This window comes from Carassius carassius, chromosome 35 (genome assembly GCF_963082965.1).
Source record: "Carassius carassius chromosome 35, fCarCar2.1, whole genome shotgun sequence".
NCBI classification, from domain to species: domain Eukaryota; kingdom Metazoa; phylum Chordata; class Actinopteri; order Cypriniformes; family Cyprinidae; genus Carassius; species Carassius carassius.
The window spans coordinates 26,119,935-26,134,064 of NC_081789.1; the positions used below are offsets into that span (position 1 = coordinate 26,119,935).

At 38.3% G+C, this 14,130-nt stretch overlaps 2 long non-coding RNA genes and 3 gene segments (V, D, J or C); 2 read left to right on the plus strand and 3 right to left on the minus strand.

The window, feature by feature from the left end:
• The first annotated feature begins 1,842 nt into the window (after positions 1-1,842).
• On the plus strand, positions 1,843-3,676 carry LOC132116421 (uncharacterized). Its single transcript, XR_009425629.1, has 2 exons — positions 1,843-2,038; positions 3,240-3,676. It is a non-coding gene; the product is annotated as an uncharacterized LOC132116421 (long non-coding RNA).
• Positions 3,677-4,005: 329 nt separating this feature from the next.
• LOC132116407 (Ig kappa chain V-III region PC 2485/PC 4039-like) lies at positions 4,006-4,866 on the minus strand. The segment is given in 2 exon segments: positions 4,006-4,652; positions 4,743-4,866. Coding segments are annotated over 2 exon segments (384 nt in total).
• A 4,199-nt stretch (positions 4,867-9,065) lies between these two features.
• LOC132116406 (immunoglobulin kappa variable 3-15-like) lies at positions 9,066-9,658 on the minus strand. The segment is given in 2 exon segments: positions 9,066-9,420; positions 9,515-9,658. Coding segments are annotated over 2 exon segments (384 nt in total).
• Positions 9,659-10,163: 505 nt separating this feature from the next.
• Positions 10,164-12,038, plus strand: LOC132116424 (uncharacterized). Its single transcript, XR_009425633.1, has 2 exons — positions 10,164-10,307; positions 11,602-12,038. It is a non-coding gene; the product is annotated as an uncharacterized LOC132116424 (long non-coding RNA).
• A 430-nt stretch (positions 12,039-12,468) lies between these two features.
• On the minus strand, positions 12,469-13,141 carry LOC132116403 (Ig kappa chain V region K29-213-like). The segment is given in 2 exon segments: positions 12,469-12,935; positions 13,039-13,141. Coding segments are annotated over 2 exon segments (387 nt in total).
• Positions 13,142-14,130: the final 989 nt, after the last annotated feature.

Genomic DNA, 14,130 nt, shown 5'->3' on the forward strand with positions numbered 1-14,130 from the left:
GAGGGTCAGCATCATCTGGGGTCATCTGAGGGTCAGCATCATCTGGGGTCATCTGAGGGTCAGCATCATCTCTTCTCAGGTGTTCTGGATCCAGACTGGAGCTTCAGAGAAACAAATAGAGACATCATTAGCGTAGCTGCTGTTCCAACAAAGTAAAATTAATTCGTTTAACCCAAGCTAAAGAATAAGAATGCGCATTTTGTGACTTTAGGGAGCGTGATGGATTGTAACGTGGTAGAAGACAAGTTGCTGTCCAATATAACACCCAGATTTTTGACTGTAGAGGAAGAAATACTGTAGTACATCCGTCTAGTTGCAGATTGTAGTCTACTAGATTCTGTGTACGGTTTTTGGTCCTATAATTAATATCTCTATCTTATCCGAATTTAATAGGAGAAAATTATTGGTCATCCAAACTTTTACATTTTTAACAGGACAGATCTGAGTCTAATAGAGCTGATGTGAGTCCTAACTCAGTTCTGAGCTGAGGGGGAGTGGGGGAGTGCATGTACAGTGCTCTATCCACCTTCAATACCACGACTTAGGTGCCCTTGAGCAAGGCATCGAACCCCCAACTGCTCCCCGGGCGCCGCAGCATAAATGGCTGCCCACTGCTCTGTTTGTGTGCACTTCGGATGAGTTAAATGCAGAGCACGAATTCTGAGTATGGGTCACCATACTTGGCTGAATGTCACTTCACTCACTTCACTCACTCACTCACTCATGTGTAGTTCTGTGTTTGGTCTCTGTGTGTCAGTAGTGAGTGATAGTGTTTGATCAGCTGCAGCATCAGTTCAGTCACTGTGACTCTGACTCACACAGGTTTTTGTACAACTCACAATCACTGTATGAACACACTTTTACTGTTGATGTAGTGGTAACTCTGACAGTAATAATGTCCAGCATCTTCAGTCTGGACTCCACTGATGGTCAGAGTGAAATCACTGTTAGATCCACTGCCACTGAATCTAGATGGAGTTCCTGACTGACGGCTGCTTGTTCCATAAATCAGGAGTTTAGGAGCTTCTCCAGGTTTCTGTAAGTACCAGGCTAAATAATAATAAGCACCACTGTAATACACATCTGTGCTGGTTCTACAGTTGATCTTCACTGTTTCTCCTGGTTGAGCTGCTGTCGTTGAGGGACTCTGAGTGACGCTGATCTGTCCTCTACACTCTGAAACACACAACAAGAAGAAAATCAACTCAAAACTTTGACAATATACTTGAAGAAATGAATTGATATCAAACTTGTGCTCCACAAACCTTGAGCAAACGCTGTGAGAGTCCAGATGAAGATGATGATGAAGGTCATGTTGATGAAGATTGTTGTGTGTGTCAGTGATGAAGTGTTAAACTCACAGCACTATAAACACTCTCAGAGCACTGAAGCATCTGATCAATATGCAAACACACTCACATCATTTACCTGGAGACAGCAGATACACAGTTTTACTATTTAATATCTTTTCTAATAAATTCCTTTTTTTTCCATTTTCAGAAACAAACACTCATGATTTATCGCATGTTATTTAATTATTTATTTCGGGTCGAGCTTCTCTCTCCAAACACAGTTTTATGTTAAGTTTCAGTCAGTTTTTCACGCTGAGATCATTTAATACCTGTGTTACAGATGTGATGTCATCCATGATAGGTCTAGTATGATACTGTATAACAGGTCAAAGGTCATTCAAGGTAATCACCATCTAAATCTTGGTCATCACAAAGCTTTAAATAACAGGTGTTTTGTAAATATGATGATTTTTGGGACTGATTATGAAACAAATGATATGATTTTAGCTTTAATGTAGTAACAAGTATTAAGAATTAAAGATGAATATTTTGTGCTGTTTTTATAATAATTCATGAGTGCTGTTGAGAAGAGCTGCTGTTGAGTCTGATATCAGTGTGTGAGTCTCTTCTCTCTTTCTCTGCTGGAGTTTGTGTTTATTTGAGTGTGACGGAGGTTTTTGTTCGACGCTTTCACTAGAATGAAGCACTGTGGTACACTTTTGGTGGAGGAACTAAACTGACCATCGGTAAGTCTCTTCAATTCTCTCATAAAAATATATGATATTTGATTCATTCATTTTAATTCATTTTTAGATTATTTCAGCAAAAACATTTTAAAATTATTCCTTTTATTAGAAAAAATATGTTTTTGTAAAGTTTCTTTAATAATTGCAATATTTAATTTATTTCATCATTTACTTAAGTTGTATATTTCGTATTGTTTTTAAATCTCATTTATCATTTTACATGAATAATTTAAATCATTATCAGTAAATAAATGTTTTTATCTTTAGATGACATGATATATAGTCAATTAATTCTTGATATATATAATTTTGACTATAATTAATGGTAAATTTAACAATTATGGGGTTGGTAGATGCATGAAAAAAGTCTGATAACACTAAATGTAATTGTGTAGACGTCGTCACCAGACAAAGAGAAATGTAGTTAATGAACATGTTCAAAATCAAGTTTGCATCTGATCATTTAAAAACAACAACATCATAACATACATTTAAAATTACAATGAAAATCACAATTAATTGTTAGTGTCATATAAGAATAATATTTTTAAAATACAAATAATATTGCAATTATTTAAATTTGTTTTCCATACCTTTTGACAAAATCACAATATACTAATTATTTTTCATGTGGGCAGTGTTTTTTTATTAGATTGAGATTAAAAGTTAAAAGTTCACATGTTCTGTAATTTACTATATCTGAAATAAATCTTATTAGAGTAATTTTTTTGCATTTATTTCATAACTTATTTACATTATATAATTTAAAAATCTTTTTAAATGTTATTTTTTATTCATATGATTAATTACATGCATTTACATGTATTGATAGCATTACCTTAAAATCTATTTAATTATTTCTTGATATGATTTGGTCTAAAATCTTGGCACATTTAACAATAAAGTGTTTGTCATCAGACAACAAGGAACTTGAAGAGCATTTTGAAAATTAATCATTTAAACTATTTAAACTCTCAAGTTTGCTGAATAGAGTGAATATTTCAAAAGTACAGTTAATATTGAAATGATCATTAATCTTTTTCTAAGACATATAGCGACATCATCGATTTTCTTGCATAATGTTTTTTTTTCTAAATTCTGAGGATTATTGCAAATGTATCTTATAAAATTAAACTCCATTGATCAGTTTTTAATTTCTGCTTCTGCTGTGTGTGTGTGTGTGTGTGTGTGTGTGTTTCAGCTGGTCCCGCAGTGAAGCCCTCCGTGTCTCTGCTGCCTCCCTCTTCTCTGCAGATCTCTGGAGACTCAGCCGCACTGCTCTGTCTGCTCAGCTCTTACTCTCCACAGGGGGCGCAGGTGAGCTGGACGCTGGACGGGTCAGAGGTCACCGAGGGGGTTCAGACCAGCGCAGAGAGCGAGCGGGACGGACGCTACAGCCGCAGCAGCGTCCTGAGCCTCAGCAAAGCACGCTGGGAAGCCGGCGAGCGCTTCGTCTGCAGAGTAACACATGACGGAGCTGATCACGAGACCTCGTTCCTCAAGAGCTCCGAGTGCTGATGTTTCTCCAGTGAAGAGCAGCAGGATTCACAGCAGTCTCCTGATTTACAGCTCAATACTCAAGCAGTCTTTCAATGTGCTGCCATTGCTGTTCATTCAATAAAGCTTCTGAACGCCTTACATTTGTGTTCGACTGCATCATTGATCAGTGTGTCCTTCCTTCACTAAAGTTTCAGCTGCTGTTGATGGATTGTAATAGTTGAGAACAGCTGTGTTTAGCAGTAAATGTGAACTGAAGCTCTTGGGGTTTGAACATGGTCTCTGGAGACGGAGCTGCTCTATTCTGAGACCATCAGAATCACTAAAGCTGTCAATGCAAATCTGATTTCAGCTCAAACTCACAGTTTCACTGTTTGATCGGTTCAACGCTCTGAACTGAAACAGTTTCACTTCTGCTCATGCAGTGATGAGACAGTTATGAAGATTGAGTGATAGTTTCATAACATAAGGCAATTTATCAGTATGATTGTAAGTACACATAAAAACATAAAAACTACCAAACTGTAACAGAGAAAATATTTGTGTGTTTTTGGATTGATTTGATATCAATTCATCACAAAATCAGAGCATAATTGAGTCAAACCCGTCTGTCACAGGACAGATCTGAGTCTAATAGAGCTGATGTGACTCCTAACTCAGTTGTGAGCTCATGTGTAGTTCTGTGTTTGGTCTCTGTGTGTCAGTAGTGAGTGATAGTGTTTGATCAGCTGCAGCATCAGTTCAGTCACTGTGACTCTGACTGACACAGGTTTTTGTACAACTCACAATCACTGTGTGAACACACTTTTACTGTTGATGTAGTGGTAACTCTGACAGTAATAATGTCCAGCATCTTCAGTCTGGACTCCACTGATGGTCAGAGTGAAATCACTGTTAGATCCACTGCCACTGAATCTAGATGGAGTTCCTGACTGACGGCTGCTTGTTAAATAAATCAGGAGTTTAGGAGCTTCTCCAGGTTTCTGTAAGTACCAGGACACACAGGGGCTTGGGCTGCAGGCTGGAGCAGAACTAAACTTACAGCTCATCACAACAGTTTCTCCTGGTGTGACAGGTTTCACTGGAGTCTGAGTGACTGTGATCTGAGCTTTACACCCTGAAAAACAAACATTTATTAGTCCATAAAAATATATTACTTGGCATATAACACAATTATTTAATATTATTTAAAATATGCACTATTCACCTTGTAGTATAAAGCAGTATGAAAGAGTCCAGATGAAGATGATGATGAAGGTCATGTTGATGAAGATTGTTGTGTGTGTCAGTGATGAAGTGTTAAACTCACAGCACTATAAACACTCTCAGAGCACTGAAGCATCTGATCAATATGCAAATGAACTGATGCTGTATTTAAATGAGCTTCTAAATGAAGATTGCTCATTCATTCCATTCTGTCTATCATTGTACCTGCTCATTACACTATTTAATATTTTTTTTGTTTTTTATCATTTCATCTTTTTAATAATTTCATACAAATATTTTGACTGTTGTTTTATCATCTGTCAGTTTATTACAGGATTTGACTATTATTTTGGATGAATTGATAACGTTAAACCGTTTGATTAATCTGTTTTTCTATATGAATTAAACACATTTCAGCTTAGATGGTTTGAGGATATAGACGGCAGCGATGCACACTGGCTTTTATGTTGCATTGTGGGAATGTTTTTAGCATGAGTGTTATGTGATCCCTGAGTAGTGCACTGACTAGTGAACTAAGGAGCTGATTGAGACACACTCTTACTGACTGACTCACATGTGTGAACATTTTCATGCACAAAACATGATTTATCAATAAGTGTGAACTTCAAATTTACAACCAATTCAAACCACATGAAGAAAGACTCCTGACAGGGCTCTGAACCGGTTCAAGGAATGAAAACAAAATTCGAATCGAAAACAGAATAGAAAATTTTAAATGGCCATTAACCGGTTGTGTAACCGGCAAATGTGACGCTGAAGCCAACGAGTGAAATGTCCGCTCAGCTGTGAACTCATCATGAGCAAGTCACAATGGCAATACATCACCCTTAGACTTTATCTGAGGATAGTGTGAGATGAATTCAACAGATCACACACCTGCAGCGCTTCTGTGAATAGAGAAAACAGAAAAAACTATAGGCTAACATAAAAAGAAATATAGGCACATACACTAAATATATTTCATTTAAATCATATTGACAGATTAACGAAACGAAAGAAAAAATTTGCTAAATAACGGTTCCCTTCCGAGGACTGCGTCCTCTAGGGGTCGCTTTGGGGAACACCTCGCCATGACCCGTGTCTGAAGCATACATTGAAAAAACACGAACTTGTTTGCCGGCGACAGCATCCGACGTCACTACCGGCGCGACTATAAATAAGCACCGGGAGAGCACATCATTATCTTCTTCATCTTCACTGACTGTTTTGTTTGAAGCGTGCATCTGAAAGAACCGGTAAGGGCGATCTTTCTCTGTTTATCATGGCAACAAATAGCAAGCGTTTAGACAATGTGTGCATCCATGTCTGCGTTATTTGTTTGGGGGAAGAGCACGCACGCGATGTCTTTGAGGAGGCAATCTGCGTGCATTGTGAACGTTTTTTCAATGGAAAAATCTCTGCTCTCGTTCGTCTCTCCTCTATAAGAAAAGGGAAAAAAAGGCAGCCATCTGCTTCCCGCAGTTGAGAAACAGGTCCGTGCTGAAGCACGGAAGAGAATGAGCTCGTGAGAATACAGGTGGATCTGTCTGAATGGTTTAGAGAGGGACTTTCCCTTTCATGCTCGTAAAAAAAATAAATAAATAAATAGGGCGGCGGACGAGAGAGAGCCTCGGGAGGATGATGTTATATCTTTAACACTTTCTGATACTGAGGTTAGTGCTCTGCTGGGTTTTTACTCAGGAAAAGCAGGAGATATTTGAGGATGGTGAAGAAGCTGAGGCTGAGCCTTCTCAATTCTTCTGCCCTGCGTATGTAGAGCTGTTGGAGGTTATTGAGCGAAAATTACCTTTTGACCATAGCCCTCCAGCTCAGGTGAGCCTTTCATTTCTGCATGATCTCCATACAGAGATTAAAAAGAAATGAAAGATGCCGTTTTCTTCTCGCATCCATCGGTTTCGGCATGAAAGTAATCTGCCGACATCGAGGTGATGTGCAAAATCGGCTATGAGGGAATGCCCCCTGTAGAAAGAGCTCAAATTTGTTTATCTGTGGAAATTTTTTCTTTCTGCAGGGGAAACATCCTCTCTTAATCTCCCTCCTGGCCATCTAAGCCCCTTCAGAAAATCCTCTCACTTAAATGGCAAGGCATACGCAGTAGCAGGCTGTGGCTTTATCACACACAATGCTGGTGCTTCAAGCATATCAGACTGATCTGCTAAGAGACCTGGATAGAGGCAGGGGTCTTTTTCTGGTCAGGTAGCTGAGCTGCGCCGCACCACAGATCTCTCTCCGTGCTCCCAAGCAGGCCGCCTCCGCATGGGCAGGACTATGGAGGCGATGGTGGCAGCGGAGAGACATTTGTGGATGAACCTGGCAGACATCGGGAGGAAAGAAAAGGCTTTCTTCTCGATGCTAAGGTTTCGCTTTCTGAACTTTTCGGTATTTCCGTTAAGACAGCGATTTGAGAAGTTCAGGGAGACGAAGGCGCGCTCTGCTGCTTTCAGATCCTTCGTTCCCCGAAGGTCCAGGTCTGAGCCCGAACAACATAGGGGTCCTGGCCTGTCTCGATCTGAGGATCAAAGACGGGCATAGAAGGCTAGTGTCACAATTTGCGCTCCTCCCCCACCTGCGGGCAGGGGTTAGAGGAATCGTGGGTCACGAGGAGGTAAGCAGAACCTAAGGGGTGTGATTTAGACGAGGCAGCGTTCTCGTCTGAATCGGAGTGATACCGAGGTATCTACTCGTTCCCTTTGGGGATTTTTAACCCTCTGGAGTCCAGAGGTTTTTCAGGAGAAAATAGCCTCATAACGCATATATGCATTAATCGACTTTAGAGGGTTAACTTCTGTTTTTATCCTCCCCTTCCTAATTCCCCTGTAACCACCAGCTCTCCACCTGATCGAGGTTAGGTGGAAACCTCTCGCATAACAGTCTCCTATGCTGGACCTATAATGTTTTTTAAGGGTCTATGTTCTTAGCAAACACCTGACTGATGGTTCAGACTAAAAGGAGGCGCCCCTTGAGCGGTCTTGCTTCTGTATAACCAACCAGCGTTGGTATGACCATCATGCCGACAGAACAGAATTTTGCTATATTGAAGCGTGTTCATTTACACTGCTCCGTTATACAAACCCGATTCCAAAAAAGTTGGGACACTGTACAAATTGTGAATAAAAACAGAATACAATGATGTGGAAGTTTCAAATTTCAATATTTTATTCAGAATACAACATAGATGATATTTCAAATGTTTAAACTGAGAAAATGTATAATTTTAATGGAAAAGGATTTTAAATTTCATGGCATGAACACATCTCAAAAAAGTTGGGACAAGGCCATATAGCATATAGGCATATAGCCTAGCCTAATAAATTTCTTAATATTCTTTTGGCATTTACCCGTGCATCTGACAAGGTGCCGACTGGTTGTGCATTAAAGTATGCAGTCATGCGCTGTTAGACGCCTGATGCTCTCGTTGTCTGCTGTGTCTCTGACTCCGCTGCCTCTTTTGGTTGGTTACTCGACAGGTGTGAGCAGTGCGAAGACTGGATGTGGATGATGTGTAAGTAAACGGTTTTTGCAAATTCGGCAAACTACTTGATCTTTTATGGTTATTTTACCATCAACAGTGAAAAACCCAAAATGTTTCCAGACACTAACTTTAAGAAGCGTTGTGGCTGTAATTGTCCGCTCAGGCTAGCCGTTCTGTTCGTTGTCTTCCATTTTCAAAATGGTAGCTACTAGCTATTATTCGCTTGGTTTGGTCATGTGCCTACGCTACAATACGTCTAGAGCGCCCTCTACTGGATAAGATGGCAAAGAATAAAATAAAACATAGACGGTCTAACCATAGACTGTAAAAAATGCGCTACACATGGCATTTTAAAAACCGGATAGTTTATTTATAGTTCGATCATGGATATTTCACATCATGTCCAAATGCAAATTCGAATATTGAAGAAAAAGTGGCAGCCCTAATACACAATGATGATTAAATAATATATTCTATACAAAAATAAATTAATTAATAAAAAATAGAAAACAAATACAACACTGGAACTGAGAAATATTGTTTTTTGTTTGATTTAGCATCTTTTTTTCCCACTGATTCTGAGTATAGTTGAGTCAAACCCGTCTGTCACAGGACAGATCTGAGTCTAATAGAGCTGATGTGACTCCTAAGATATAGTGTTAGATCATTTTAAATTATTTTAATAAGATAAAAGTATTAGATTTACATTTTTAGCAGATGCGAAACCCACTGAAAGCTTTGTTTCAATGAATATTCTTAAAATCTTCTCTGTTGAGTGAGTGATAGTGTTTGATCAGCTGCAGCATCAGTTCAGTCACTGTGACTCTGACTGACACAGGTTTTTGTACAACTCACAATCACTGTGTGAACACACTTTTACTGTTGATGTAGTGGTAACTCTGACAGTAATAATGTCCAGCATCTTCAGTCTGGACTCCACTGATGGTCAGAGTGAAATCACTGTTAGATCCACTGCCACTGAATCTAGATGGAGTTCCTGACTGACGGCTGCTTGTATAATAAATCAGGAGTTTAGGAGCTTCTCCAGGTTTCTGTAAGTACCAGGACACACAGGGGCTTGGGCTGCAGGCTGGAGCAGAACTAAACTTACAGCTCATCACAACATTTTCTCCTGGTGTGACAGGTTTCACTGGAGTCTGAGTGACTGTGATCTGAGCTTTACACCCTGAAAAACAAACATTTATTAGTCCATAAAAATATATTATTTGACATATAATAAAATTATTGAATTAATTCTATTTGAAATATACACTATTCACCTTGTAGTATAAAGCAGTATGTGAGAGTCCAGATGAAGATGATGATGAAGGTCATGTTGATGAAGATTGTTGTGTGTGTCAGTGATGAAGTGTTAAACTCACAGCACTATAAACACTCTCAGAGCACTGAAGCATCTGATCAATATGCAAACACACTCACATCATTTACCTGGAGACAGTAGAGATGCACAATTTTGCTATTTTATTTAATCAATGTCTTTGCTAATACATTTTTATTTTCCATTTTCAGAAACAGGCATTTATGATGTTCTTCATGTTATTTAGGGTCAAGCTTCTCCCTCCAAACACTGTTTAATGTTTCATTCAGACTTTGATGCTCAGAGCATTTAATATTTGTTGTGCAGATTTTAGTTATATCATCTATGATACTGAATAACAGGTCAAAGGTCATCTAATAGGGAATGGCCAGCAGAATCTGGTTAAAGATTTACATTGCAGGTAAATAGAATTAACAGAGTATAAAATCACATGTGTACTGAAAACCAGATGAATGCTTTTTTGGACTGATTATGAAACTAATTATTTCAGCCTTCATGCAATAACATGTTTTATTATTAACATCACTATTATTATTTTTAAAGATAAATGTTTTGTGCCCTTTTTGACAGTAGTCCATCGCTGCTGTTGAGTCTGATATCAGTGTGTGAGTCTCTTCTCTCTTTCTCTGCTGGAGTTTGTGTTTATTTGAGTGTGACGGAGGTTTTTGTTCGACGCTTTCACTAGAATGAAGCACTGTGGTACACTTTTGGTGGAGGAACTAAACTGACCATCGGTAAGTCTCTTCAATTCTCTCATAAAAATATATGATATTTGATTCATTCATTTTAATTCATTTTTAGATTATTTCAGCAAAAACTTTTTAAAATTATTCCTTCAATTTATAAAAAATATGTTCTTGTAAAGTTTCTGTAATAATTGCAATATTGAATTTATTTAATAATCTACTTAAGTTGTATATTTCGTATTGTTTTTAAATCTCATTTATCATTTTACATGAATAATTTAACTCATTATCAGTAAAAAAAAAAATATCTTTAGAGGACATTATATTTAGTCAATTAATTATTGATATATATATATATATATATATATATATAATTTTGACTAATGGTAAATTTAACAATTATGGGGGTTTTTAGATGCATGAAAAAGTCTGATAACACTAAATGTAATTGTGTAGACATCGTCACCAGACAAAGAGAAATGTAGTTAATGAACATGTTCAAAATCAAGTTCATTTAAAAACAACAACATCATAACATACATTTAAAATCACACTGAAAATTACAATTCATTGTTAGTGTCATATAAGAATAATATTTTTAAAATACAAATAATATTGCAATTATTTAAATTTGTTTTCCATACCTTTTGACAAAATCACAATATACTAATTATTTTTCATGTGGGCAGTGTTTTTTTATTAGATTGAGATTAAAAGTTAAAAGTTCACATGTTCTGTAACTTACTATTTCTGAAATAAATCTTATTAGTGTAATTTTTGCTTTTGTTTCATCATTATTTACATTTTATAAGTTAAAAATCTTTTTAAATGTTATTTTTTATTTATATGATTAATTACATGCATTTACATGTATTGATAGCGGTACTTTAAAATCTATTTGATTATTTCTTGATATGATTTTGTCTAAAATCTTGGCACATTTAACAATAAAGTGTTTGTCATCAGACAACAAGGAACTTGAAGAGCATTTGAAAATTAATAATTTAAACTATTTAAACTCTCAAGTTTGCTGCTATTCACGATTGTGAGTCTGAATAGCATGAATATTTCAAAAGTACCATTAATAATGAAATGATGATTGTTTTTTCTGAGTCATATAGCAACATCATAATATAATCATACATTTTCTTGAATAATGTTTTTTCAAAACTCTGAAGATTGTTTCATATGTATCTTATAATATTAAACTCCATTGATCAGTTATTCATTTCTGCTTCTCTCTCTCTCTCTCTCTCTCTCTGTGTGTGTGTGTGTGTGTGTGTGTGTGTGTGTGTGTGTGTGTGTGTGTGTGTGTGTCTGTGTGTGTGTGTGTGTGTTTCAGCTGGTCCCGCAGTGAAGCCCTCCGTGTCTCTGCTGCCTCCCTCTTCTCTGCAGATCTCTGGAGACTCAGCCGCACTGCTCTGTCTGCTCAGCTCTTACTCTCCACAGGGGGCGCAGGTGAGCTGGACACTGGACGGGTCAGAGGTCACCGAGGGGGTTCAGACCAGCGCAGAGAGCGAGCGGGACGGACGCTACAGCCGCAGCAGCGTCCTGAGCCTCAGCAAAGCACGCTGGGAAGCCGGCGAGCGCTTCGTCTGCAGAGTAACACATGACGGAGCTGATCACGAGACCTCGTTCCTCAAGAGCTCCGAGTGCTGATGTTTCTCCAGTGAAGAGCAGCAGGATTCACAGCAGTCTCCTGATTTACAGCTCAATACTCAAGCAGTCTTTCAATGTGCTGCCATTGCTGTTCATTCAATAAAGCTTCTGAACGCCTTACATTTGTGTTCGACTGCATCATTGATCAGTGTGTCCTTCCTTCACTAAAGTTTCAGCTGCTGTTGATGGATTGTAATAGTTGAGAACAGCTGTGTTTAGCAGTAAATGTGAACTGAAGCTCTTGGGGTTTGAACATGGTCTCTGGAGACGGAGCTGCTCTATTCTGAGACCATCAGAATCACTAAAGCTGTCAATGCAAATCTGATTTCAGCTCAAACTCACAGTTTCACTGTTTGATCGGTTCAACGCTCTGAACTGAAACAGTTTCACTTCTGCTCATGCAGTGATGAGACAGTTATGAAGTTTGAGTGATAGTTTTGTAAGGCAGTTTATCAGTATGATTGTAAGTACACATAAAAACATAAAAACTACCAAACTGTAACAGAGAAACATTTGTGTGTTTTTGGATTGATGTGATGTGACTCCTAACTCAGTTGTGAGCTCATGTGTAGTTCTGTGTTTGGTCTCTGTGTGTCAGTAGTGAGTGATAGTGTTTGATCAGCTGCAGCATCAGTTCAGTCACTGTGACTCTGACTGACACAGGTTTTTGTACAACTCACAATCACTGTGTGAACACACTTTTACTGTTGATGTAGTGGTAACTCTGACAGTAATAATGTCCAGCATCTTCAGTCTGGACTCCACTGATGGTCAGAGTGAAATCACTGTTAGATCCACTGCCACTGAATCTAGATGGAGTTCCTGACTGACGGCTGCTTGTTCCATAAATCAGGAGTTTAGGAGCTTCTCCAGGTTTCTGTAAGTACCAGGATAAAGGCTGATCGCTCCAACCCTGGTAAACTTCAGGACTGGTTTTACAGGACATAGTAACTGTGTCTCCTGGTTGAACAGGTTTCTCTGCAGGAGTCTGAGTGACTGTCACTCCAGATACTAATTCTACATTGAGAGAAATGAACAAACATTCAAAATTCAGTATTAGTCGAAGAACAATATTAGAGCACAGATGATCAGTTAGAATAGAGTATGTTTATCTCCTCACCTGTGAAACAGCAGCTAGTGAAGATCCAGATGAAGATGGTGATGAAGCTCATGGTTGCTGTTGGTTCAGATTCTCGGAGTTCAATCTCACAGAGATATAAAACCTGCTGAACTTGTGCTGCAATGCAAATCATCTCGATGTAAATCTGTGTACGAGTTACAGCTGATGATGCACATAAAACAACAGTGTTTAGGATCTTTCTCATGTAATGAGTCAAAAACTTTGATTCATGTGTCTGAAGCTTCGGGTTTTCTGATTATTCAAATGAAAGTTTCATCAAGAAACAAGTATGTCACTATGAGCTCCATGAGAGGGCAAAGGTCAGGTCAGAGGTCACAGGTCAACAAAACATCCTTTAAAAGCTACCAAAAATTACCCAAAATTAATATTTCTGATAAAAATGTGATTAATAAATGCATTTCCTGAATAATGCAATTGAATAATTTTATTTAGTTCATTTATTTATTTATTTTAGACCTTAAGAAACCGCAGCGATGCATACTAGCATTTATGGTGCATTTTGGGAATTTTTTTGAGTGTGATTATTATGAGACACACTCTTACTGAAGCCCCTTTCACACTGCACGTCAGACCCGGTAAATTGCCAGAACATTGCTGGATCGCCTTCTGTGTGAAAGCAAACCATCACGGGATAGATTCTAGGACTGATCCTGGGTCGGGGACCAAGTAACATTGCTGGGTTCAGTCCCGGAACGAGCGCTGTGTGAACAAAAGCCAGAACTGATGTCACGTGTCGTTACGGGACCTTTACGGGTTGTGTGTGAAAGCACGCACATATTCCGGGCAATCACTGGCAGTGTGAAAGTGCAAAATCTAACGACCCGGGAACAATTGCCGGGACAATTTTCATGCACCATCTATTACTGTGGACTTTAAGAAATTTGCTTAAAATTTACTTCCAATTCAAACAACATGAAGAAAGACTCCTGATGGCCCAAATGTGTAAAGATTAAATGCTTAAGTAAATATATTAAAATATAAAGAGGAGGTCTAAAGCTATTTCATGCATTCCTATTATTTTATACGGCTTGGGCGCGGTACACATGTAGTGTGAATGCTAAATGTATCCGA